The sequence below is a fragment of the Magnolia sinica genome, chromosome 4 (assembly GCF_029962835.1).
Source record: "Magnolia sinica isolate HGM2019 chromosome 4, MsV1, whole genome shotgun sequence".
NCBI lineage: Eukaryota > Viridiplantae > Streptophyta > Magnoliopsida > Magnoliales > Magnoliaceae > Magnolia > Magnolia sinica.
This window is the reverse complement of record NC_080576.1, coordinates 699,748-724,851: the sequence shown is the minus strand read 5'-3', so window position 1 is coordinate 724,851 and position 25,104 is coordinate 699,748. Positions and strand designations below refer to the sequence as shown.

At 38.2% G+C, this 25,104-nt stretch overlaps 1 protein-coding gene across 4 annotated transcripts; it reads right to left on the bottom strand.

Annotated features, from left to right (window-relative positions):
* Positions 1 to 13,075: 13,075 nt before the first annotated feature.
* Positions 13,076 to 23,755, bottom strand: LOC131242055 (transcription termination factor MTEF1, chloroplastic). Of its 4 annotated transcripts, none has more exons than XM_058240430.1 (2): positions 22,757 to 23,755; positions 13,076 to 13,220 (listed from the first exon to the last, which is right to left on the bottom strand). In XM_058240430.1, the coding sequence occupies exons 1-2, from the start codon at positions 23,686 to 23,688 to the stop codon at positions 13,118 to 13,120; spliced, it is 1,035 nt and encodes a 344-aa protein (XP_058096413.1). In that variant the 5' UTR covers positions 23,689 to 23,755; the 3' UTR covers positions 13,076 to 13,117. The 4 variants fall into 4 exon arrangements, with proteins under 4 accessions (XP_058096413.1, XP_058096416.1, XP_058096415.1 ...); XM_058240433.1 differs by lacking the exon at positions 13,076 to 13,220 and adding an exon at positions 14,449 to 14,589 and having other exon boundaries at positions 22,757 to 23,754; XM_058240432.1 differs by lacking the exon at positions 13,076 to 13,220 and adding an exon at positions 18,171 to 18,225 and having other exon boundaries at positions 22,757 to 23,754.
* Positions 23,756 to 25,104: the final 1,349 nt, after the last annotated feature.

The window sequence follows — 25,104 nt, the reverse complement described above, 5'->3', positions numbered from 1 at the left end:
AATCAAATGATTAAGAGTATAATTCTTTATACAAGTTAACGTAGGGTTAGTTTTATGGTCAAATAAATGTAAAATGAGTGTTTACTTGATCAGATTTGTAGATTATTGGATAAACGACTTAAATTATTAAACTACAATACTGAAAATGAATGAATGAGTGAGTGACTGCATACCCTACATGGTTGTGTTTAGTATATGTTTCATTGTCAGATTTGAGTTGGTTAATGAATGAACGGTTAATCTTAAGTATATGAATAAAGAGAGTGTATATATACATATGCATATATATACACTGAAACTATACAATTATCAATTAATAATACATATTAAATAAATTGATTATGCATATCAATGGTCACAACTTGCACACTTTATACATGCGTGTATACATAAATATGTAAATAAATAGAAGAATTATGCATGAATGCTTAAATGGATGCAAGTGTCCATGAATACTTAGGTGGATGCAAGTGTGCATATATGCAGATGTAAGCGTGTGCACTAATATCTCAGGTCATTACAGTAATTCAAGTTGAACATTCATATTTATACTTACTTGATGGGTCTAAATTTTTAGTCTAAAGCCACTAATTATCGAAATAGGTCCATTGATCGACCAGGTCTACTAAACCCATTTGCACAGTAAGGTGACTAATATTACTATCATGTAGCAGGTGTCTAAAAGCTTATAAATTAGGGTCGTTCATACCATGCAACCTGGCATCTATGTGCCATGGCCCCAAAACGAAGCTAGTCCCATCTTCAGATGGGCCACTGTATGCATGGAATATGTGCACACCATTCCAGATCATGCACGTTATGAGGCCCATTGGGATTGGACTGTAGCGCAAAGGTACCAACAGTGCATGCACAGTACAGCATACACATGACAGAGGCGGATGAGGGTAAAAATAATATGACTCCCCCATTGCTATGTTAAAAGATGCAAAGATTGCTTTTTTAGAAGATTCGAAAGCCAAACAAGTTCTACCAACTTAGACGATGGCAGTGATGATGAAAATTACTTGTAATTCACGAGTTTGTCGTGGCACTGGCATTTCTGAGAGAGACCCAGATCATACATCTGGTGGGGCATGCCATGTTTGTGCGTTGAGAAAAAAGAATGATCCAATCATCAAGTAAGCCATGCTCTTAATTAAGGATTCTCACATCATCAGTGCACTGGAATCAACTTATTTAGACACTTTTATCTTAATCACATAAAAATGGCATATGAATGCTTGAAGATACACATGGTACTAAGATAGTCACCGCATATGTGGCACAAATACACATTGCTAGATTTAGTATGAGTGGAGCATTTGAAGATTGATGGTTACATATGTGGCCCATATGGAATGTTTGAAGATATATATATAGTGGCACATGTGGCTCTAATGTATAAGTAAACAAAGGTGTTGTTAAAAAAGCAGACTTTTCTAAAATCATGTGTTGGTTTTCGTAGCAAATGTGCCACCAAATTTCAAACAACCAGTCTTTAATTAGTTTTTTTTAAAGTTCTGATTTTTATGAATGAATGGGTCAGATCAACTATGTTTAAAGAAGTTAGGAATGTCAGTCCTAAATGAAGATTGGAATGTCAGCAAAACCCATTAAAAATCTTTATTATTCATTAATAAAGAAATTGTTATTGCAAAATTCGATTGAAATTCGGAGTTTATCTAAAATAATAAAATCCACGCACTAAAATTACTAAATTAATTACCTCCATATTACTAGTATTACTCGCATGTTTTTTTTTTTTTTTTTTAAGTGATAAATTTGAGAATTGTCAGGCCATGTATGACATCCAAATCCAACCTGCCCACTATATACAATCCACCATGATGATCATTGGAACAAAAGATCTGGTTAATTGAATCATCAGATGTGTTATACGTGAATTTGAATGTTTTTGTGCAATGTGTATTATTTTCTACAGTACGGCCCACCTTTTGGTTGGATCTGGCAGAAGTTCATTCATTGGATCTTTGTGATAAGATTCATGTATTGGATGAGTTGAGTGCCATACACGTACACTGTGGACCCCACAATTTCCGACTTTATCACTTTTTTAAAAGAAAAAACAAACTAAGGTAATTTTGTAATTTCGGCCCCTTGAAAGGTACTCAACCTTGATTTTTATTCTCGGAAGCACCATTTCAAAACATTTAAACTGCTAAAGAATTTTGTGTTAAAAATCTCATTAATAAATACATTTATAAGTATCTAGGTATAAAGTGATTTATTTTTACTCTTAAATAAATTCTGCTTTAAAATCACAATAAATTTGTAATAAAATACAAAAAATAAAAAAAATTTAAAATATTCATTTTAAAAATCACATGATACTGTCACAAGTAGGGGTGTACATCGAGTCGAACCGAGTTGAGTTGGCCTCGGCTTGGCCACTAGCTAACCTCAGCTTGAACTTGGCTTGGCTCAGTCCTTGAGCCTGATTGGCCAACTTGGCTCAGTTTGGTCAGCAGTCGGGCTAATTCAAGCCAAAATCGAGTCGAGTTCGCCAATATTGCAGCATTTTCACAAATGCCTGGACTGTATCTTTAAAATCTCTTTGTATTTGAGATAGCAACAATGGTTTTACAAGTATTTTATCAAATACCTTTTAAACAACATAAAAATCAAGTAAAAAATGATGTTGGTTTCATATACATACCTTTCTTGCCACCGGCCATAATTTTTTGAGTCATTTTATCAAATACTTGGTGAGCAACATCAATATCAAAGTAACTGAGTCATCGAACTGGTTCGATCTAAGTTCGATTCAAGTTGGGTTCAATTTGAGTTGAGTCGTGGTGGGGCCAGCTTTTACTCAGCTCAAACTCATTTTCAAGCTCAAAAAATCAGCTTGGCCCATCTCTTACTCAACTTCAAACCAAATCGTGCTTTTTCGAGCCAAGTCGAGCCAAGCAAACTAACCGAGCAAGCTCGGTTCGTGTACACCTCTAGTCACAGTAATATTATTCAATTAATTTTCCTTAAAAGTTTTGTGTTAAAATCTGGGGAATATTTATCGCAGTGCCTATCTACCACTGCATACATAAGTGCCACGTGCAACTAGGTAGAACCTTCCAACCAGTGAGGACGATGGCAGTGAGTTAGACGCTTTTGACCGTGTGGATTGAAGCACACGTATAGCACGCGGTCCAGATTCCTGTAGTTACCACATTTTAAAACTGGTTAAAATAGTGGCGGCTTGTCCTCCTTACTTGTCTAGAGTTATCCAGACCATACAAATTGAGGGGACACAACACTGATGGTGCCAGAAAAATAAATAAATAAATCCAATTATTGATCAATGCTAACCATCAAATCGGTGTCTTCCAAATGGACGGTTAAGAATAAAGCAGTGAGTGATCCAAATGGACGGTTAAGAATGAAGGAACCATATTATCCCCTTAATATGAGTTTTGGGTTATGCACCGTCGAGAATAGGATAAAGGTTATTACGAGAGTGCCATATGTACAGTGGCTGAGTCATTTTCTATTCCACACCGTGGTCAATCATCACAGGATCCAGATCGTGCCACTTCTATCTTAGATGATACGCGAGAAAGTAGCATTTCCGGGCAAATATTCATCCGAGTGTAGCCTTTAGGAAATGGATAAATCTTTAATGGCACGTAAGCTTTCATGAAATGACTAAGGAGGATGTTTCTGCATCTATGTGACATCGTAGACCTCCACTTTCTTCTTGGGTCAAAACTAGAGTGCACCAACTCACACCACATTATATCACTGATGTTTTCCGTAGGATAGGGTGCTAGCGTACCACGTTACGTTACGGTACGGTGGCACCTTCACACCGGCCGCGGATTGCCTGCCACCTCTTGCAGTCAGATCAGCTAGTTAGGAAGAGAAAATGCCTACACCCTGATATTTACTTTATATGACATCCACGTACGGCTTTATTACGTCATTTCTACTGGTATGAACTAAAACACAAAAATATTGATTTCATGCCGTGCTTTTCTGTTTCAAAGGTAGGCATTGAAATCCCAACATTTCATTCTGTATTGCCTACTCTAGTTCTGATTATCCATCGTTTTTTCAGGCTAATGTCTTAATATAAGCTGTCAAAACGGATGGGTTGGATGGATTTCTCACAAACATCACGGTGGCCCCACGTAGCTTCCAAAGGCATGGGCGTGACATGCCATCCGCGTTCATTTACACCCGGGGATGCATCCTCGATCTGAGCCGTTCATGTACCATGGTAGATATGGTATGTTGACCATGCTTTATTGATGATGATGACATCTGAATACAGGCCATTAAATAGCATCTTCAAATACAATCAAGGTTCAACAAATGCTTTTTATGAAGGCCGGGGCTGTCCAGAACATGAACGTTGATATCATCATTTAAGACGCAATCGGGTTGGAAACCGACCACCGTACGGTAATATGTTACGGTGGCGTTGTACCCTCTCAAAACCCTTCTTTGATTCTAGAAATAACCTGAGTGAAATTAATTATGAGCCATACAGTGGGCGGGAACCGTTTAAGGTAAAGCATCAGGACCGTTTAATTACTGACACGCCCTTTAGAGTCTTGCATGGGGGAGCGGATTAGGTGAGACCCCGTCCTCACCCAAGACTGTGCGCCCCTTACCGTGGGGCCCACCCTGATGTATGTATTCTGTATAAACGCCGTCCATCTGTTTTTCTATACCAATTTAGGGTAATAACCGAAAAACGAAGTAGATCCAGTTATCAAGTGGACGTGATTGAGCACTCTACCATTATAAAACCATACCGATCTGGTTAACTGTAACTGTTCATTTTGTGACCAGCGAACTATCCATGGTCTAAATTCAATGAGGGAATCACATCAATCAACCCACAAGATTTCCTGGTCCAGATCGTTCCAAGTTACTGATCAATGATTTGTAAGGTCTGGATTGATATAATATATCTAATGCGTAGGTGATCGAGGGTTTCAGACATTGGTATAGCCTTCGACGTTCACCAATCACCTGATCCGAAACCTTGCAAGGGCGTTTTTATTTCTTTATTTATTTGGGATTTTACAGAATCTCTACAAAGTGAAAGAGGGCCTCTGACGGTTTGTCCAATCAATCTCATTCAACGAATAAAAACAATCGTCCATTTGTCATTTCCAAGGAGAAAAAAAAAACTATGGTTATTTATTCCCTTTCTTTATTATGGGGAGATGTCCCGTACAGGCAATCCGCCGTGTAGAGTGCTGTAGGGCAAAGCCAATTGTCAACGTTACATACTTGGTAGGGTGACGTGGGGCTGTCCATCTACTGGGACCCTATCTTTCTTGGCTGTCCATCTAAATCTAACACCCTCATTTTTTGAACTGTTTCCCAAGCTATAATAGAGAAAGTTTTGATGGGCAGTCCCGAGTGAAAAGTCCTCGACCACGACTTCTGTAAAGATAGATGGCTCTACCCTATTTCGGCTCTTACGACATCATTTATTATATCTCTTATTTAGTACCGTAAGACGTTTGCTAGCCCCACACGCAATCTACCCGCAGGGGCATTGGAGAGAGAGGGGATTGCCTGTGACTCAGGGCATAGAGATCTTCCTGTGCCCGGGGCTGACAGAGATGTCCATGTCCAATCCACTCCGTCCATCTGTTTTGCACAACTATAATTGAACATAATTATAAAATTCAGGCTCATGTGGACCATATCACACTAAACTGTGGGGATTGAACGGTTTGGATGGTGACATAAGTTTTGAATCAGGATGGTATTTGTGCTTACAGTTTATCTAAGCGGTAGTAACTCTATGAACGGTTTGGATGACATCTAAACGTTAGAATGTTTCAACGATGAACGTTTCCGTTCCCATTCACGCATTTGGTGTGGCCCACCTGAGCTTTGGATCTTCCTGATTTTTAAAATTCTATACTAGTGCGTGTTTCAAAACAGATGGACGGAAGGGATTTGTCACGGTCATATCATTGGATCCCACAGCCCCGGGTACAGGTATATCTATGTGCAGGGGTGACAGGCAAATGGCAATCCGCTTCCCTGGATAAGAGGGCCCCACCATGTTATGACCTAACGCAAGACGGTTAGTCCCGTCAATTCACCAGACGGGGCACCTTGTTTGATAAAAATGGATGGCTCAGAAAAATTGTTAACGGTCCACATTTACGGTCATCTACATGCCACGTTGTGCCCGAGATCCCAACTGATCATCAAGCTCCGTGGACGGTTGACGGGAAAGGCAGATTGCCTGTGCGCGGAAGCTTTGGGGCCCACATAAATGTCTGTCATAAATCCACTCCGCCCATCAGTTTTAAAATACTACAATAGGACTGGAGCATTAAATTTAGGCGGATCAAAAACTCATGTGGGACATACATAACAGTGGGAAACAAAACGTCCACCGTTGGAAGCTTTTTGGCCGCCGCTGAAGTTTTGTATCAGAATGATATTTGTGACTACAGTTTATCTGAGTGGTATTAAGCCTGTGAACGGTTCGGATGGTACTACGGGAAGGTTTCAATGGTCAGCGTTTCCGTTCCCACTGTTTCATGTGGTATGGCCTGCATGAGTATTGGATCTTCCCAATTTTTATGATGGACGGAGTGGATTTTTCATGGAAATCTCTGTAGGTCCCACGCAGCTTCCGGGCACAGGAGTGACCCTATATGGAGAGCCCATCTTTTCGCACGATCAGGATGTTCCACACGAGTGGCAGATAATTTGATTTTTTATTTTTTATTTTTAAGCGCTGTATGTAATTGGTTTTTCCATATTTGTTTTTTTTTTTTTTTCCTTTGAGATATCTGCTAAAAGTAATTTGGAATGGAAATGGTTGTACGCCTACCTTCGCTTCGCTGATAAAAATATCCATTCTTTTCTACTTCGGGTAATGCAACGGTACAGCTTTGTACGGAAATATCATCACGGGGTTTACTTGCTATTTATACTGCCTGTGACGCTTGATACGTAGGTACTTTAAAATGATACACATGGCACATATTAATTCAAACCTCAGGTCACAGAGTTACAGTATAAAATTCCGATTGATTGGTTGGACACTTGTTTTCTTTTAATAGCTCTATTGAATACTTTTTTAATTTTGACAGTCCAATAAATGTCCATCAATTTAACGTTTAGATAACCCAATAAGTTTAGATAATTAAATAAGAGTAGTTTTCGAGTTCATGATACATTTAAATGGTAGAATTTTGATCCTTTTCTTCACAGAAGCAAGAAAATCCAGCTTTCCTTCGTTTTGATTGGTCATTTCTTCCCAGACTGTATTTAATGCAATAGCTCTTTATTATCACATATTGGATTTAATTGGAGGAAATCGGGATTTTTCTGCCCGTGGTAAGCACAAGATTCATATTCTAACTAATATCATAATTTGAGCTTTTAACTTGAATTATATGTATGCCTGAGTATGCAAATTTTTAGGGCCTATCTATTCCGTGAGCTTCGATGGAATTAGGTGGGGTGGAATTGTGAAGAGGATAAGAAGGGTTGATTTTAGGTGGGATGGAATTGCATTTAGTTTCACATGAAATTTTTGGTGGATTTTAAAATTCACTACATATGTGGGCCCTACATTGATGCATGCGCTTTATCTATACATGTTGTCCATCCATATATGCTCTTTACACCTGACATTCTAGTTATATACGTGTATAAGTTACCAACATATGTTGTGAACTTTATTAATTACAAAGTTTTGTTTAATCTAATGTTTTTCATATAGTAAGAAATTTATTCAAAACGGGGGAGTTAGACGGCATAACACCATGATATTTCCAGACATGCAATCAGTGTGCAGTAATATTGTTAATCCCAACTAATATACATGCAATCAGTGTGCAGTAATATTGTTAATCCCAACTAATATAATTCCATATCATTTAACTCCTCATACCAAGTAGGCCCCCTGTAATTTCTAGTGGGCTCATCCATCATGCTCTCTACAAGGGTGTTAAAGTATTCTTCTCATTTATAAAATGTATGATATTCTTTGAATGCTGGTGAAATTGTTTAGGTCTATTTAAATTACCAATTACTAAGCTAATAATGAGAAAAATTAGAATAATTATAAATTTCTTTGCACATATCTTGACACCATATCTATTTTATGATTGTTTAGCTTGAAATTTGGTTATTAATGCATGACCATTCTGGAGTTGTATAAAATTGAATTTGAACTGAATGTTTATAACCCCCAAACATCAAAATGGATAAGGAGACCATGGGCATTGTCTATAATCAAGAATTTAATAATTTAGCTACCTATAAAAGAGAGTAGGCATTTTGTAAAGAGAATAATTCATTCTTCTAATAGGTTCTTTTTACCTTTCAATTAAAATGACTTTTATATTCATGTAATTGCAATCATATTTTAACAACATAATAAAAAAATAATAGCATTAATAATAGATCAAAAGCTCAAAGTAATTTTATTAATGATTTACGTAATCGCACTTACAATCAGCTATTAAGAACGGCAATAATTTTATCACTCAATAGATACTAATTTTCATAGTAGGATGGTCATTTGAAGGAGAATGACGATCATCTTAATAGACAATGGTGATCATCTGGCATAGAATGGCGATCTACTATAGCAATGTGTCAATTCAGCGTAACTGCGCAACAACATAACGACATAGCAGCGTAGCAACATAACGACATAGCAGCATAGTCATGTAAAATTTGACATGGAAACATAATAGCATAGTCGTGTAGAATTTGGTATAACGATGTAGCAACGTAGCCATGTAATAGTGTAGTAGGATAGCCATGTAAAATTTGATATAACCGCGTAGCTACCTTGTAACCTTGTGAATATGCCGCATTGTGTTAGGTTTCATTGATTCTAACCCCCCTGTTCTTGAGAACTCTGTTCTTAGTTTTATTTATAGATTTGTTAACTTTTATCATAGATGATATAAGATGGTTATATAGCCACTCCATCACTCTCTTAGTTATGGACAGTTATGTAACCACTCCATCACCCTCTTATTTATGGATGATTATGTAACAACTATGTTACCTTTTTTCGTAGTTATGAGGTGGTTATGGAGTGATTAGGCAATCAAGGGGTCATGGCCTCTCATGTCTCATCACATTTACATGGTGGTTATGGTCAATCGTCTTTGACCATATAAAGCATGGCCCACAACTATAGCCCATTAGCCATTGTTAGTCGTTATTGGTCGTAATCAGTCATTATGAATTTTGCTAGTTGAAAATCAACTAATTCTGCTATAAGTTTTCCATTGACCGTATTAATGGCCGATTTTATAATTTTAACGACCATAAATATATTCATTGAAACGTTGTTATCACATGGCATCTTTTAAGCCATTTAATCTAATGTAGATAAATCATCTATCAACAATTAGATCTGGACACAAACCAAGCTAGCTTGGTTAACTTGCTCGGCTCGGCTTGAATCGAAAGTTGGGTTCAAGCCGAGCCAAGCTCGAACTGGCCCAACTTCAACTCAACTCAACTCGACTCCAGTTATAACTTTTATATATATATATATATAAAATATTAAAAAAAGGGCTCGCTTGTATAAAAATTAAAAAGAAAAGGCTTGACTTGAAAAAGTTGAACTCGAACTTAGCTCGAATGCTCGAGCTCAAACTCAGCTCGAGTTGACTTGAGTTGTTGATCGAACCAAGCCAATTAGGCTCAAGGACCAAACAAAGCCAAACTCAAGCTGGGATAAATTGCTAGCAGAATTAAGTCGAGCTATGCCAAGCTCGAGTTGGGATAGGCTTTTGACTGAATTGAGCTGAGCTATGTCAAGCTTAACTTAGTTCGGCTCACATGTAGCTTTATCAACACCCGCAAATTCCTATTTTTTATTTAACATCAGTAAGTGTAACGGTGGCACGTAATGGTGGCATTTTTGTATTACTTTAATGACAAATCATTACATTGATACATTAATATCCGTATTTGGATTTGAGATTTCTATTGTAATGCAATGAAAAAGTTTAATGATCATAAATTACATGGCTGCTTGAAACATAAGCATTTCACAAATAATTTCTATGCTTGGTTCGGTGGTGCTAAAATCATATATAATGATGAAAACTCTTCATCACATTACTAAAACCTTTGGTAATTGGTAATCTAAAAAAGCACTTGGCTGCAAAAGGTTTACAAGTGTGAACAAATAAAGTTTGGATGGAAAATTCCAGTGAAAGTTACAAACAATTTATAAGTAAACATCTATTATTTATTTATTTTTATTTTTTTACATGCAAAAAACCTCACGCGTTATGCAATAGGAAGGACATTATACATGACAAAGTACAGTAGTTAATACGCATGTACTATTTGTATGGCCCACCGTGATCTGCACAAAACGTCTAATCCATCCATCATGTGCGTCCAAGGCTCCACATTAAATAAATTAATTAAATTTAAAAAGAAAAAGAAAAAGAAGAAAGCCAGGCTGACCACATGACAATGAACAATTGGGATGGGATATACATGCTTAACATTAAAAATCTCTAGGATTGTATAAGGCCAATCATGATAGGTGCAGGACATTCAACTTATTCATTATGTGTGCTGTTGATGCTCTCCTAATACTCAAAACAATTAAGTCAATTTTTTATTCATTATGTGTGTCATTATGTGTGCCGTTGATGCTCTCCTAAAACTCAAAACAATTAAGTCATTTTTATGTGATTCGAAGATTTTAATGAAATTTGTTATTCCAAGTTCTGTATGATGTGAATATCTAATGGAAAATACTTTACAATTTGCTAAATATAATGGAAAATACTTTACAAGTTAGCTAAATATAATAATTTGTTTATCTAAAAATACTTTTACTCGCTTGTCATTGCCCTTTCAGAAAAAAAAAGAGATGATATTTCTTTTTAGAGAGGATTCAAAATAACCTCTTGCCCATGATTGTTGGTTATCAAGATTTAAAAACCATATTTTAAAAATTGGACTAGATTTGGTTGTTGAAGTTTGTTTGCACGTATGGAGTCTTGCCTGCACATGTTGTAATTGATAAAAGTGGAATGTGTATTGTCACACGTGTCACCCGTTTCAGAAAAGCACAGTTGATGCCCGTGGTTGAAAAGTAGGAATATATATATATATATATAATGTAGAGTTTAGTAGGTAGTGTGTCATCTCACGTGTAGGCTTGGGATGTGTGAGAAAGGGAGAGAGTCAGAGGCCAATATGCTCTTTTTTGGTTTTGCTGAGAGTCTGTATTTTGTTTGTTTGCTTGTTTGTTTATACAGATGACTTCTGAAATATGCAGGGACTGTAGCTACTTTAGCTCACACGCGTGCAAGCACTTGCCTCATTTTTCTTCAGCTGGTATGATCATGATTTGAGGTTTTACACACGCACCCCCCCTTCTTTCTATCACAATCATCACACCCTCATCTTGATTGGATGGTGATCAGAAGCAATACCTCTCAACCTTTTCCAGGGAAGCACGAGTAGCTACCTCTCTCTGACACTCTCCAGCGAAATGGGACCACGTCCTAGTTCACCCCATGATGAAACGATCTGTACCAGGTCCCGCCCAAACCCTAAACTACCGAAAACCATGAAGAATCATGTCTGAGGTCAGCCCAATGAACAATCTTTCTGATCCAGGTCCAGTTCAACTGCTTGGCATAGCATCTAAACAATCAGCCCACAAATTTTAATTTAAAAAAAAAAAAAAAATCAAGACAGGCCAGTCAGGGACCATGATCGGCCCAATTAAAGTCATGCACGAATCCAACCCATGGGCTTTAAAGAGAAGCCCAAAGCCCAAAGCCTAATGAAAGCTGGAATGGGGATTGTCTTTACCAGCCCACCCAGTTTGTTGTTATGAGCTTTATAGCAAAAGGAAATGGTCAATTCGTTGGGATGCAATGCAATGCGTTTGACATGAAAAGGATATCCGTGGAATCCTGCTTTTCCATCGTTTGGTGAATAAAAAGTTGCAGAATCCATTTTCAAGTTTATTCACAGAAAGTACAAATCTATGGTACTGCAAAATAATAATAATTATGATAAATAAATAAATAAACGTGTGGAATCAATTTTTTAGGCACCAAGAGGAGCTGAGCTACTCTTTTGATGACTCCATGGAAACTACACTGCAAAACCAAATGCCTATGAAACTATTTGTTTTGGGGCATGCATTCTCTTAGAAAACGGTGTAAAATAATACAAATTCCCTTAAAGTCTATTTGTTTCACTGATTTCCCTGATAATGTTGTGTGCGTAATTAAATTTTTACATCATTAAATTAAACACGAGAATCATTAGTCAAATATTGCACTTTTTTTTATATATATAATTACTGTCTATAAACCAAACATATGAATTTACTATCAAATGAGTGGTAAAGTAATTTGTAACCATTGCACATTTCATTTAAACATTAATGTGATGTTTTCTTCATTATTTTTCTTCAATCTTCATTAAAAATTTTAAGAAAAGGACATTGATTTTCTTCTCATACTTTTTTCCAAAAAAATTAGAAACTTTTTAAATATAGATTTCCATTTTTACAAGAGACTAGACTTGCAATTTGACTGCAAACCTTTCAACTATTCCATAAAAAATAAAATTGTTGTTTGATTTCATAATTTTACATTCCTGAGATTCAAAAGGAGCTTTCCATTTCCATATTTTGGGCTATCTCTGTCAAAGTTCATATTTAATGTTCAATTTTCATATCCATGCCTTGGATTTAATATAAACATATTAAAGCACAAGAAATCTTCTTCTCTTTTTAATGTATGCTAGTTCAACAGCCAATTCCATTCCCGCTAAAGCGTACCGAGTAAACTTTGTGGGCCCATCATCATGTAAATGTATTATCCACGCCGTCCATCCACTTTTACCTATCATTTTAGGATATGATCCAAAATTGAATCATATCCAAAGCTCAAGTGGACCAATTCATAGGAAACACCGTCACTTGATCAAAGGTTAAAATCCTCAAAATGTTAAAAAAAAAATTAATTTTTTTTTAATTTTTATTTTTAAAAAAATTTAGCTATCTCTAGCCCACCCAAGGCAAGCCCATCATATAGACGGCTGGGAATTAATTGTCTCCTTTCAATATGCACGTGTCAGCACTTGATGATTAGGTCAGCCTGACTTGTAGGACAGGAGACATGCGCATAAAGAAATCGCCCGTTGAACATCCCATATCCCGCACGTGGGATGTTGTCAGTGAAGCGCTCTTGCTTTTCGCACATGAAGAAGAGACGTGAGGAATTAGAATTTCTTATATGAAGGCGGCTACCCAATCCACAGTTATGCATGTGTGTCTCGAATATATAGAATCAAGCTAACTTACCATCCATTGATTATTATAAACCTTTTTTTTTTCTTAAATAGAGTTTGGTATATCTATTTTCCTGGCCATTGATCGCATGACTTAGATGATCCCATCAATGTCATACCTGCAACTAACATTTATTCAAAAGTAGAGCCCACATGATGATTACGCCTTTTTTTTTTTTCCTATAATAATTCTGAACCGTACATTTTCTTGGCCTTTTGAATGTTTGGCTTGTGGGCAATGCAATGAAAATGCGAGGCCCACGTATATTTAATTTGAATCTATGATTGCAACCTTTTTCTTACAGTTGATGGGACCATCCATTTTCTCGATTAATGGTTTGGATTATTCCAACTCTTGATGGGCATATGCAATCAAAAGTTACAAAGATTGATGATTAGATGCATTTTCCTCTTCATCAATATGGACCGCCCATTAATAATCACTGATCTGATCAAAGATTCGAGGAGGAAAATGTGCCATGAAATTCATGGACGGTCAAATCGATGATTAGACCCTTTTTCCCCAGAAATGCACTAAAGATCATCCAGCTTCCAAAACTTGGATGGAATAGTTAGGATGATCCGGTCAGATGATAGACACTTCAAATTAGATAGACCTTTTTCCTGACAATCAATATGGACAGTCAGATGATCAGGTCTAAGTGATTCTTGTGAGACATGTGCAATCAAAAGTGGGGCCACGTTGTGGACAGTCCAGACTGATGATCAACCTTTTTCCCTATCAATCTGTGTATTTTCCTAGCAACTGAATGAATGGTTAGGATGATTTTATCAGAGTGATATGGAATAATCAAGAGTGGGGCTCGCTTGATGATCCATATGATTAGATTCATTTTCCTATATTTATTGTAGACCTTCCTTTCTCCCTGCCACTGATCTGATAGATATGATTATACAAGCAATTCAATCTCAATGCTTGGGTCCTTACTCTTGCCTACCACCTCACAAGAGTTTCAACAGCCAGGTCAAGGGTTCCTGTACCCATAGGTGGTGACATCCCACTGCAGCATGTGTGTGTGGGGCGTGTCCATTTTCCCGACCATTGATCATATGGTCAGCACGATCTAATCAATGTGACTCTTGAGAGGCAAATGCAATCAATGTGCCGCATGATGGACGGTCTCTTCATAAAATTATAAATAATAATAATAATACAAAAAAGAAAGATGGTACGATTACAAAACATAAAATTAAGACCTTACAAAAGTAAATGTAACAGTCGAGGAATTGGGTTTGGGATCAGGTTACCTATAAAAAGAAAAAATCAATTCTTAAATTGCGAAGAAATAATTGAATTTGAGAAAAATGAGAAGATTTAGAATCATAAGGATAAAAATTGAGAAAAAAATTAGAAACGGGCCCCACATATGAATGCTTAGAATCTAGCTTTGTTGGAGTTGGTACCATGCAAACTGGATGGAGTCTTATGGTAATCCACTCCATCCCATTTAGCACCATGCAAGTGTGGGTGAGGCTCATCATTTCATGCTTGCATTAACCTACACCAATGGGCCGAGGACTCCTCACGTCACACTCACGTTATTTTACCCAAATGAATATGTGGATGTAACAGGTGACCATTTATCAACCTGCCCAAAATCTGCTAAGCATGCATTATTTTGAAGCATGCACCAATGACCATTAGCAGAGTAACAGTTTAACATTTTCCTTCACAACAAGGAAATCTAATCAGAGTCAGCAACCTATATTCATCACGAAGGCCGTAACAGTCAGGCTGCCAGCTGTGTATTTTCTGCCTTGCTCCGCTCCTCAGATTAGGTAAACCTCAAGCATTCAAGGGACATAAATAATGTAAGGGCAAATGTTTTTGTGCATTTGTCACCTTTTTTCGGAAGAGCCCTCGCCTGAGATAACATAAAAGTAGGGTCACTCTGGCATAAGGCCCACTCACCATAGACCGGACAAATTGGCTCTTCATGTCACACAATCACTGTCCAGAGTCAGGCAAAAGATGGTGCAAGAGATGAGAAAGTGCCTACAGAAGATATCAAGCACGTGGCTCGCCTCTTACCATTCGTGTCTAATGTTGTATCCAAAGTGAACAATGTTAAGGCTGCATGCCACATGCTTGCCTATGGCCTGAAGCATGTCTAAACCAAGTGCATATATACTTGAAATAATGCTACTTAGAAGTTATGTATCATACATTTGTAACAATATAGCGAATTGCTTGTCATCTCAAAGAGAGGTAATTGGATTTGAAGCCACGGAAACCATGTGTTTCATGCAAAATGACCTACAGGATGGGGTTATAAATAGTGTTCGAAATATCGATACTATCGGTCAATATATCGGCTGATATTATCGTTATCGCACCCCTACGAGACAATATACTCGCGATAACCCCCGGAAGATACCAAAAAACCCAAAATCTAAATATCAGCCGATATATCGTTGATATCGCACTATATTTTGACGATATCGCGCGATTTCCTCTCCATAATTGTCGGACATCGACGTCATCATCCGAAAAAATCGAAAAAAAAAAATAGAGGGTGGATTTCTGTACCTATAGAAGAGATTGCCATGATCGAAAGCTTCCATTTGGTGGGCCATTCGAATTGAAGCGTCATTCCTAGGTTACCGCAAATAACATCTCCGATTTTGGAGAGAAATCCGGAGACATCCGATGAGATTTGGGAGATATTTTAGGGTTCCAGCTTCCGAAACCCTCTCTGCTTGAAAGCTAAAGGTCATTCGAGCCTTTTTTGTTGGACGCGGATTAGCTATTGACAGGTTGAATAGCGAGATCGCTACTGAAGTGACATCACCAAGTTACGTGGGTCCCACCATGATGAATGTGTTATATCCACACGGTCCATCCATTTGGAGATATCATTTTAGGACCTGGGTCAAATAACGAGGCAGATAAAAATCTATAATGGAGCCCACTATAGAAAACAGTGGAGAAAGTGACATACACCGTTAAAACCTTCCTAAGGTCCACCGTGATGTTTATTTGAGATCCAACCCGTTAATAAGTTAAAAAAAGGCATTATAAAAGGGAAAAATATATATATCAGCTTAATTGAAAACTTTTGTGGCCCTCAGAAGTTTTTAATGGTGGGCGTCACTCTCTCTACTGCTTTCTGTGGTGGGGTCCATTGGAGCTTTGAATCTTAGTCATTCTTAAGTTCATGGCATAAAATGTTCTCTCCAAATGAATGGACGGTGTGGATACAAAACATACATCATGGTGGGGCCCACGGAACTTGGTGACGTCAATTCAGTAGCGAGTCTCGCTACTCAGCTAATCCGCGCCCCTTTTTTTATCGAAATCGAGTACGCGCGCACCACCGAGCTGTGTGTTGACGTCACCAAGTTCTGTGGGTCCCATCATGAGGTATGTGTTATATTCAAGCCATTCGTCCATTTGGCGAGCTCTTCGTAAGGCTTGAGCCGAAAAATAAGACAGATCCAAAGATCAACTGGACCACACTGCAAACAACAGTGGTAGATTGAACGTTTACCATTGAAACCCTTTTGAGGGTCACAGAAGTTTTGGATCAATATGATATTTATTTTGCCTCTTCATCCAGGTCTGTGTGACCTAATTAACAGATTGGATGGAAAATAAACATTATGGTGGGCCCTATGACCCAGGGAGGTTTCAACGGTAGGAATTTTCCTACCCACCTTTTCCTTTAGTGCAGCCCACTTTAGTCTTGGATCCTACTCATTTTTGCTCTCAAGTGCTAAAATGATCTCAAAAAACGAATGGACGAGGTGGATTTCTTACCAACATCACAGTGGGCCTCACCTAGGTTTTGAGTGAAGGAACATGGTAGGAAATCTGCGTACAATCAGTGCCCCACCCCCAGTATGGTGGGAAGTGGATCCCCTAGTGAGCAGTGTACTTTGTAAACTTTGTGGGCCCACTATAATTCATGTATTTTATCTACTCCGTCCATCCATTTTACCAGTTAAATTTATCATTTAAATGAAGAGAAAAAACTATTATTAGCTTGATCCAAAACTTTTGTGGCCCACTAATGGTCAATCACCATTGTTTCCTATGGTATGGTCCACCTAATTATTGGATCTGTTTTATTTTTTGGATAATGTCCGAAAATGATATGGAAAAACAGATGGACGGGGTTGATACTGAATATAGTTGTCTTAGTTCAATCGGACAGCGCATAACTTAGGACCCTATACAAAGGAAATCTATTATGTACACTTCTTTTTTGAAACTTTATGATTTAAAAGTGTGTATTAAGGGCCTTTTTAACAATCCCCAAAGTTTCATTAAAAAATTCAACCATTTTCTCAATGTTTCCCCATGTATCCCAAAAAGTGCAATAAACTATGCGATACAAATGATATATCTGGACGGTGGATATGGAGTGTATTTATATATAATATATTATATTATATTTTGGTATATATATATATATATATATATATATATATATATATATATATATATATATATATATATATATATATATATATATATAAATAAAAGCTATCCCATTTATTTGGTAGTAGTCATTGATGTTGGAAAGATGACTTGTCTGTTCAAACCTATAAAATTGAGAGACAGAAAGTTGTGTTCAAGTCTCAAGGCAGGCTTGGTTAGGTGAAGCAACTTGGAGGGAATTATTGGCATTTTTGAAATATCAAGAAAATTGTTCAACATCCTTGCAAAACCCATCTTATGCACTCCATGTGACAATATGGAAGTGGCAGACCTAGTAGAACCCCAAGATCAAATTGATGCAGAAAATGCAAATCACCACAAACTTGAGAATGACGAGATGTTAAAAGTGCATCTGACTATTGCAAGGAAGAGTGAAAGGGTGTTGATCTCAAACAAGACCCTAAAAATGGCGACAGTCTTTAACAGTGTTGTCCCAAAACCTGCAAATATAACTGGTCCTCGGTCAAGAGTGAGATCCAAAGGTGAGTAGCTCCCTACACAAAGTGAAACCTGATGGATGCCTTTGGCAAGAGAGTCTGCTGTGGAATTGGTTATATCGGAATGCACTGGAGGCAATACTTTAGCCTCTAAGCTAAGGGTGCAGTTGGTAACAATTTTACATTAGAAAATATTCTACACAGAATGACTTTCTCACAATCATCTCTCAAAAAATAACAATCATCTTTCAAAAAGCAGTAGCCTGGACAGATTTATATTTGGATGTAAATACACTTGAAGAATATATTGTAGACCAAGGATAAAAATAGCAGTTTCAGGATGCTCCTAGTCTGGGTATCATAACAAGTTGTATCACCAATACCAATACCACCCAGCCAATACGAGACAAATCGCTCAAAAAGAGTCCAATGTAAATACTCTGGCATTCAACACACCTCAGGTGAAGCTGCCCCTGTAGCGCCCGAAACACCGAGGCATACACCTGGAGATTCCAGGTACCATTTTTAAATTTTATATAATACATATTAATATTTAATTATGTGGATAGAAGTTTTTAATTATCAATTAATCAAAGTTGATCCATTGAATTCCTCTTAACCTTAAAGCCTCATATCCCCAATTTATCCCCAAATTCCCCAATTTTAAATCCTAATTTCTCAACTTCCCCAAATCCTTACCCTAAATTTTCCATTTTCCCCAATTCCCCCAAATTCAACAATCAAAAACCGCAATTTTTACAGAACCCCTAAATTTTCAAAACGTTAATAGTCCAATTATTCAAAATCTCCAAATCCGCTTTAACCTAAATTTTCCAATTCCCCCCAAAATCCCCAATTCGCCTTAAATCCCCTGTGTGACACTAACAAAAGTCCAAATTGCTTTCAAGAAGTCCAATGCGATGACCTTTACAAACTATTAAAAGGAAAAATAAAATAAAAAAATAAAAACAAAATGAAAAATAAATGAGAAAAGTTGTTGAAATTTAGGAAAAGAACATCTAAAGCTTTAATCTTAAATGAAATGAGAAAAGTTGAAATTGAAATTAATAGCCTTTTCTTGTCTATTTAAACCATTATACCATTATTGGGTGGTAAACACCCCCCCCCCCCCCCAAAAAAAAAAAAAGAGGTACCCATAAGGGCATTGGTGTTGCGCGTCCTGAAAAACCAATGTCAATCTCGAGCATTGATCATTAATGAAGGCGACCACCTTTGCGAACATGTGATTAATAAATTAGTTTACCTAAACCATGTATGTTCACGTGGGTTAAAGGAAAGGGTTTCCTCTGTTGCCCCTGGGAACTTGAGTTTGGACACAATGGCCACTAGCTAAAAGAAATGTGTTCCATAGATCTCAGCACCATGTTATTCCATGACTACCTAGCAAGTTTTAGGACAAACCTGTAGTTAATCTTGTGTGGTAATCCTGTGAGGGGATCATGGACAAGTCAGGATGGAAGGTCTCCACCATCAAGCTCAACGATGAGTTGATGCCTTTTTCCCTACCCCGCATGGGAGTACGAGTAATCATGGATATGTGATCTTCTTATTAAACATTTTCAACACTTGCATTGGAGAATCACTTCAAGTCTCTGGATCGGAGGCCCATCACGTCTAGCTCAGATTGACTTCAGGGAGTTCAAGTTCCTAATGTAATGTGCTTTGGCCAAGTTCAAGTTCCACAAACAGTGCAGGTGAGGCTGGATAAGCTCGGAAGGGATTTCCTATGAGGAGGTGTGTAGGCATATCACCCAGGGAGGTGCCGGGTTGCACAACTTGGAGAGTATGAATCTAACCCTTCTCACAAATGGTTGTGGCGCTTCTAGACAGAGGAAGAGTTCTTTTGGCATGATTTCATAGCATGCAAACACAGTCTTAAGGAGGGGGGTTGGGAAGTGAAGGAATCATCCCTTTACACAGCTTCCTCCTTAAGGAGGTCTATAGCGGCTCGGAGAGAGAAGTTTTAGGAAGGAGTATCTTTCACCTTTAGTGATGATACTAAAATCAGATTTTGGGAGGACACTTGGCGCCACAACTCCCCTTTGCATCAAGATTTTCCCAGCTTGGCCCGTCTTGTGCCGTCTGCGGTGTTTTCGGAACTCTTCGGGTTCAGTTGAGGAGCTGGTGGATTCCATAAAGGTGCCCGTTTCAGATTGCGCAACCACTTCGAAAGTTGATTCTGATTGTATATCGGTTACCCTAGGGCTGTAATCCTTTTTGGTTTTTTTCCTTATATTCAAGCAGGCCTTTAATAAATTCCTATTATCCGTCAAAAAAAGGCTTTGACCGTAAATTCCTATTATCCGTCAAAAAAAGGCTTTGACCGTCCTCACGAGGTCATTTCAATGGCTCATATATGAGTATAGTTGGGTGCATGCATTAGGATACAATTAAGATAATATGATCGAACAAGGAATCCACTAATTGTCTATAACCTTTTATTGCTTGGATCTTGGTGATCAGATCATCCATCAAGTTGTTTTTAACTAAGGTCCAGAACTCATAGTTGTTTTAAATGTTTCATTAAATGTTTTGATCACATTTAATGGATATTCGATGGTTAGGAGGCTGCACATTAGTAGCAAAGACCCCACAGGCGAACCAATATGCCTGAGATGAGTATTAAATATTTTTCGGTCGTTGCCAATAGAAAACGGTGGCAATCACTGGTCCAAGAGTAAAGACTGGCCAGATCAGTTGTCTCAGGCTTTTACTTAATGGGTTTAGTGCATTTTCAGACCAACCCAAAAAATCCACATCCTACAGGTAGCAGTCACCAAGCTACTCCCATCTATTACTCCAACTACTAAGGGATCATTTACGAGCGTGTATTCAGTGGTAATCGGTGCCAATCAATAACATTGTGTATTTGGTGTGAATTGGAATCCAATTCGTACCAAATACACCAAAAGCCTCTTCTTTTGAAAACACACCAAGACCCCTGTGATTCCAATTCACATCAATTCCAATTCGCATGTACGCCAATGCATATCAAATACATACTCCCAAATGACCCATAAACTTCTCCCAAACTCCTAGCTTTAACATTGTTTCTAAGAATGATATATTTGAGATACATCACTTGCTCCAAGTTAGCCAACAACAACCCCCCCCCCCACACACACACAAAAAATAAATAAAAAAATAATAAGAAGAAGAGGAAGAAGAAAAGTGTATGCTCAAAAAATTGCAGGAGTGCTCAAAAAATCGCATGGACTCCAATGCATATCAAATACACACTCCCAAATGACCCCTAAACTTCTCCCAAACTCCTAGCTTTAACATTGTTTCTAAGAATCTCAAGATATATTTGAGATACATCACTTGCTCCAAGTTAGCCCCACACACACACAAAAAAAAAAGTGTATGCTCAAAAAATTGCAGGAGTGAAGTTGAGATTCCCAGTTCACTAAGTTTGAAAATTCAATGAGATGCAAACTTCCCGCTTTCTTATTCTATTTGGAGCTTCACTGATAATAGTAATGAACATGGATTTGATTAGCAGTTTTGGAGTTCAATTTGCCTGAGGACTGAAACTCGTATGACTTGCACTGACTTGGCCTGAACTGGTCCGAATCAATGTGATGGCTTGTCTCATTTTGGACTGAAACTTATGCAACTGGGACAATTTTCAAACCACGGTAAATAGCAAAGGGGCACAAGGGCCACTTAATAGATTCCACGAGAGCTTTTGATAAAAAGAAGTGGATGAGACGAAAATGAGGGAAAACACGAAAGAAGAAGTGGCTGATAGGCAACCATGAATCCATTTCCTCCACTTCAAAACTCATACTAATAAGAAAGTAGCCGAGGATGCCCAAGTCATCTTGATCACTGTCAACTTTGTAAAGAATGCCCAGAATCCCACCTCTCCCAAGGGTCCAACTGACAAAAGTGCCCATATTTGACTTGTTTGTGTCCAGGTCAGCAACCAATTATAAACATTCAAAATTATCTTTGATTTTCAAGTAAAGAATGTATTTAGAAAGGGGGTGAATCCCAACAACTTCTAATTTTCTATCGGAAAATATTTGAATCCAAAAAAAGTAAGGTGTTAGGTTTATTCAAAATGCCAATTGCCTGAAGTGGAACCACCTTAAAATGAGCACCCCTTACAATTTTTTCTTGTTAATCTCCCAGTCAAAACTAGATGGAATAGGTTAGGTTAATCCAGTCCAATTCAATATCAGAGCCACCCACATGCAAAGATGCCTAAAATTAAGGAATTCAGATTGATACGTCCTAATGCTCTAGGGACCCAAAATTAAGTTAGAGATCAAAGCATGTGTGCAATTCGCAAAGCCCATCTCCACAGCACTTGAATACATCTTTGTGATCATAGAAAGCAGTTATCTATCATACATTCATCCCAAGAAGAACATATACAGGAAGATACTTATCCAATCCTATAAAAGATAAATCACTTTCCTCTCTTTTTTTTTCCTTTCTAATGGTTGAAAGATATATAAAATACAGTCAAATAGAGACAATGGGTTGAAGAAATCACACTCACAGCCGCAATTTCTCATCGAGGGTCTGCAATCGCATCTCCACCAACCGATCATGGAATTCCCCATCACTGACCTTCAACATATCCGCCAGCCGCAGCGAGAACCCATGCTCGACCAAGAGCCGGTGCCTGGGCTTTATCTTCCGCTCCAGGCTAAAAGAGAAGTACTGTGGGAAATCCTTCAGCTCCCTCAAATCCCCCTTCATCTCATTCACAAAGTAGTCGACCTTGGGCCGGAAATTGTTGTCGATGCTGAAGGTGAAGAGTCCAGGAGACCGTAAGACCATCTTAACGGCCTCTCTGTATGAGAAGCCGAGGCTCTGGATGTAGTCGAGCTTGGGCATGAGAGTGGTGTCAACACTGGAAACGAGAAGGAGGGAGGTCTGGCAGGAGATGGCATGGGGGCCAACAAAGCCGAGGGAGCGAAGGAAGTGGAGGGTGGGGCGGAGCTGGTGAGGGACGCTGGAGACGAGGAGGCGAGGGCAGCGAGAGACAGCTTTGCGGAGGTCGGGAAAGGGGATTTGGACATCGTTGAGGAGGAATTCGAAGGCGGGATAGATGTGGGAATGAAGGGAGGAGGTGAGGAGGATGGGGTGCATACCGAAGATGCGGCCAACATCAGAACGGTGGATGCCGAAACAGAGGAGGCAGTGCTCGGCGGATTGGAGGGAGGAGATGGGAGTGGAGCGGAGATCAGGATTGAGGGTTAGGGCCTTGGTGGGGTCCACATTGAGGTGGTGCTGGAGGTAGAGAAGCTTCTGCCGGAAGAGGAGGCCGGAATCGAGGATTGGGGTTTTTGGAGGGAACTGATGGTGGTAGTGGTGGGACCGGCGCTTATAGGAGAGGGTAAGGCTCGGTTTGGGTCTGGGAGAGGGGATTTGGGACGAGTTGCGTAATGATGGGGTTTGGAGGGAGAGCTGCGGCCGGAGGATCATCTCTAATCGACGAGGAGCATTTGAGACTGGAGAGGGAGCGAGTGAGGGGACGAGGAAGGAAGACTTTAGTGAGATTTTTATTATGGCTTCTGGATTTTGGTAGTCATGAATATGCCATGAATATGCAATATAACAAAAACATTCGAATGGACCACACATGTACATTAAATCTTAATCATTTGACCTCTTCTTCTAGCCCATTTTTCTTATACAAGTTTGAGCTGCACAATCAGGGAACCAATATCATTTTTGGTCCATGGCATGTTAACGGTTCACCCTACCCAGTGAATGGCCTGGATCTCTGACATGTGCCATATTTCAAGAACTTTGGCATGTGTTCCATCTCCACTCAAAAATGTCCCCATGCATTTTGTTATTTAGAATTGTCTTCTTCTCTAATTAAATCTGCAAAAGATTTCATAAAACGGAGAGTTATTTAATACTCCCAAAAGGTATGGTACTTAAATACATGAACTTTTGAATGGTGCATGTATCATGCATGAACTCAAAGTAAACCAGGTAGATTGTAGCACATATTATGACATAAGTTGAATAAATTGTGGAACAATATTGCTTGTTGAAGTAGGATGGTTTTTTATTTAAATTGTCCAATAAAAATCCACTAATTTAATAATCAAATAATCAAATATAAGCTTGGTTTTAACAATTTATATGGAAGAACAAATGGGTGGCCTTGCAAATTGTAGGCTTTGCTGCCGATTTGACAAAGTTACTTAAGTGATCATTTTTAACATAGTGTAGAGCATGGCTCCTCTACTCCGACTTAAATCTAACCGTTGAAATTTTGGAGGTGATTTCTCTCTCTTACAATTCAATCTTTGCTAAATCAAGTTGCATGAGCTGGAGTTTATGGCAGTTGATCTGAATTGCTAAATTTGGTTCCAAAACATTAATTGTATGGTATGCTTGACATGTTATTATGAGGAAACGTGTGACTTGGTTTAATCCTCAACTCATCCATATTAAAAGAAGCCCACACTTCAAATAGAAAAAGTTTGAAATTAGTGTGATGGAAGATACATAGGCAGTCAAAAGTTTCATACATCACATGTATGCCACACCTAAATTAAATTATTCTCTGGTTAGCTCATTTTTTTTTAGTTTACAAAACAACATTTTATTTTATTTTTCAATTGAAGTAATGCTTTATCTATAAGAGTTTACACATGGTAGAAGTAAAATTAGATATACTTTTAGGCATTCATATTCATTGCAAAGAAATAACACACGTTTTAATGAAGATTGGAGGAGGAAGATGCCTGGCATAATGGTTTTACTTCTTTTCAGGGTCAATGTAACAAATGTGCTTAAAGTTTTTTACTTTATGTATTAAGAAAATTTTCTTGGGGCCTAAAAATATGGAGCAATTCATAGATTACTAGCCCATATTCATGA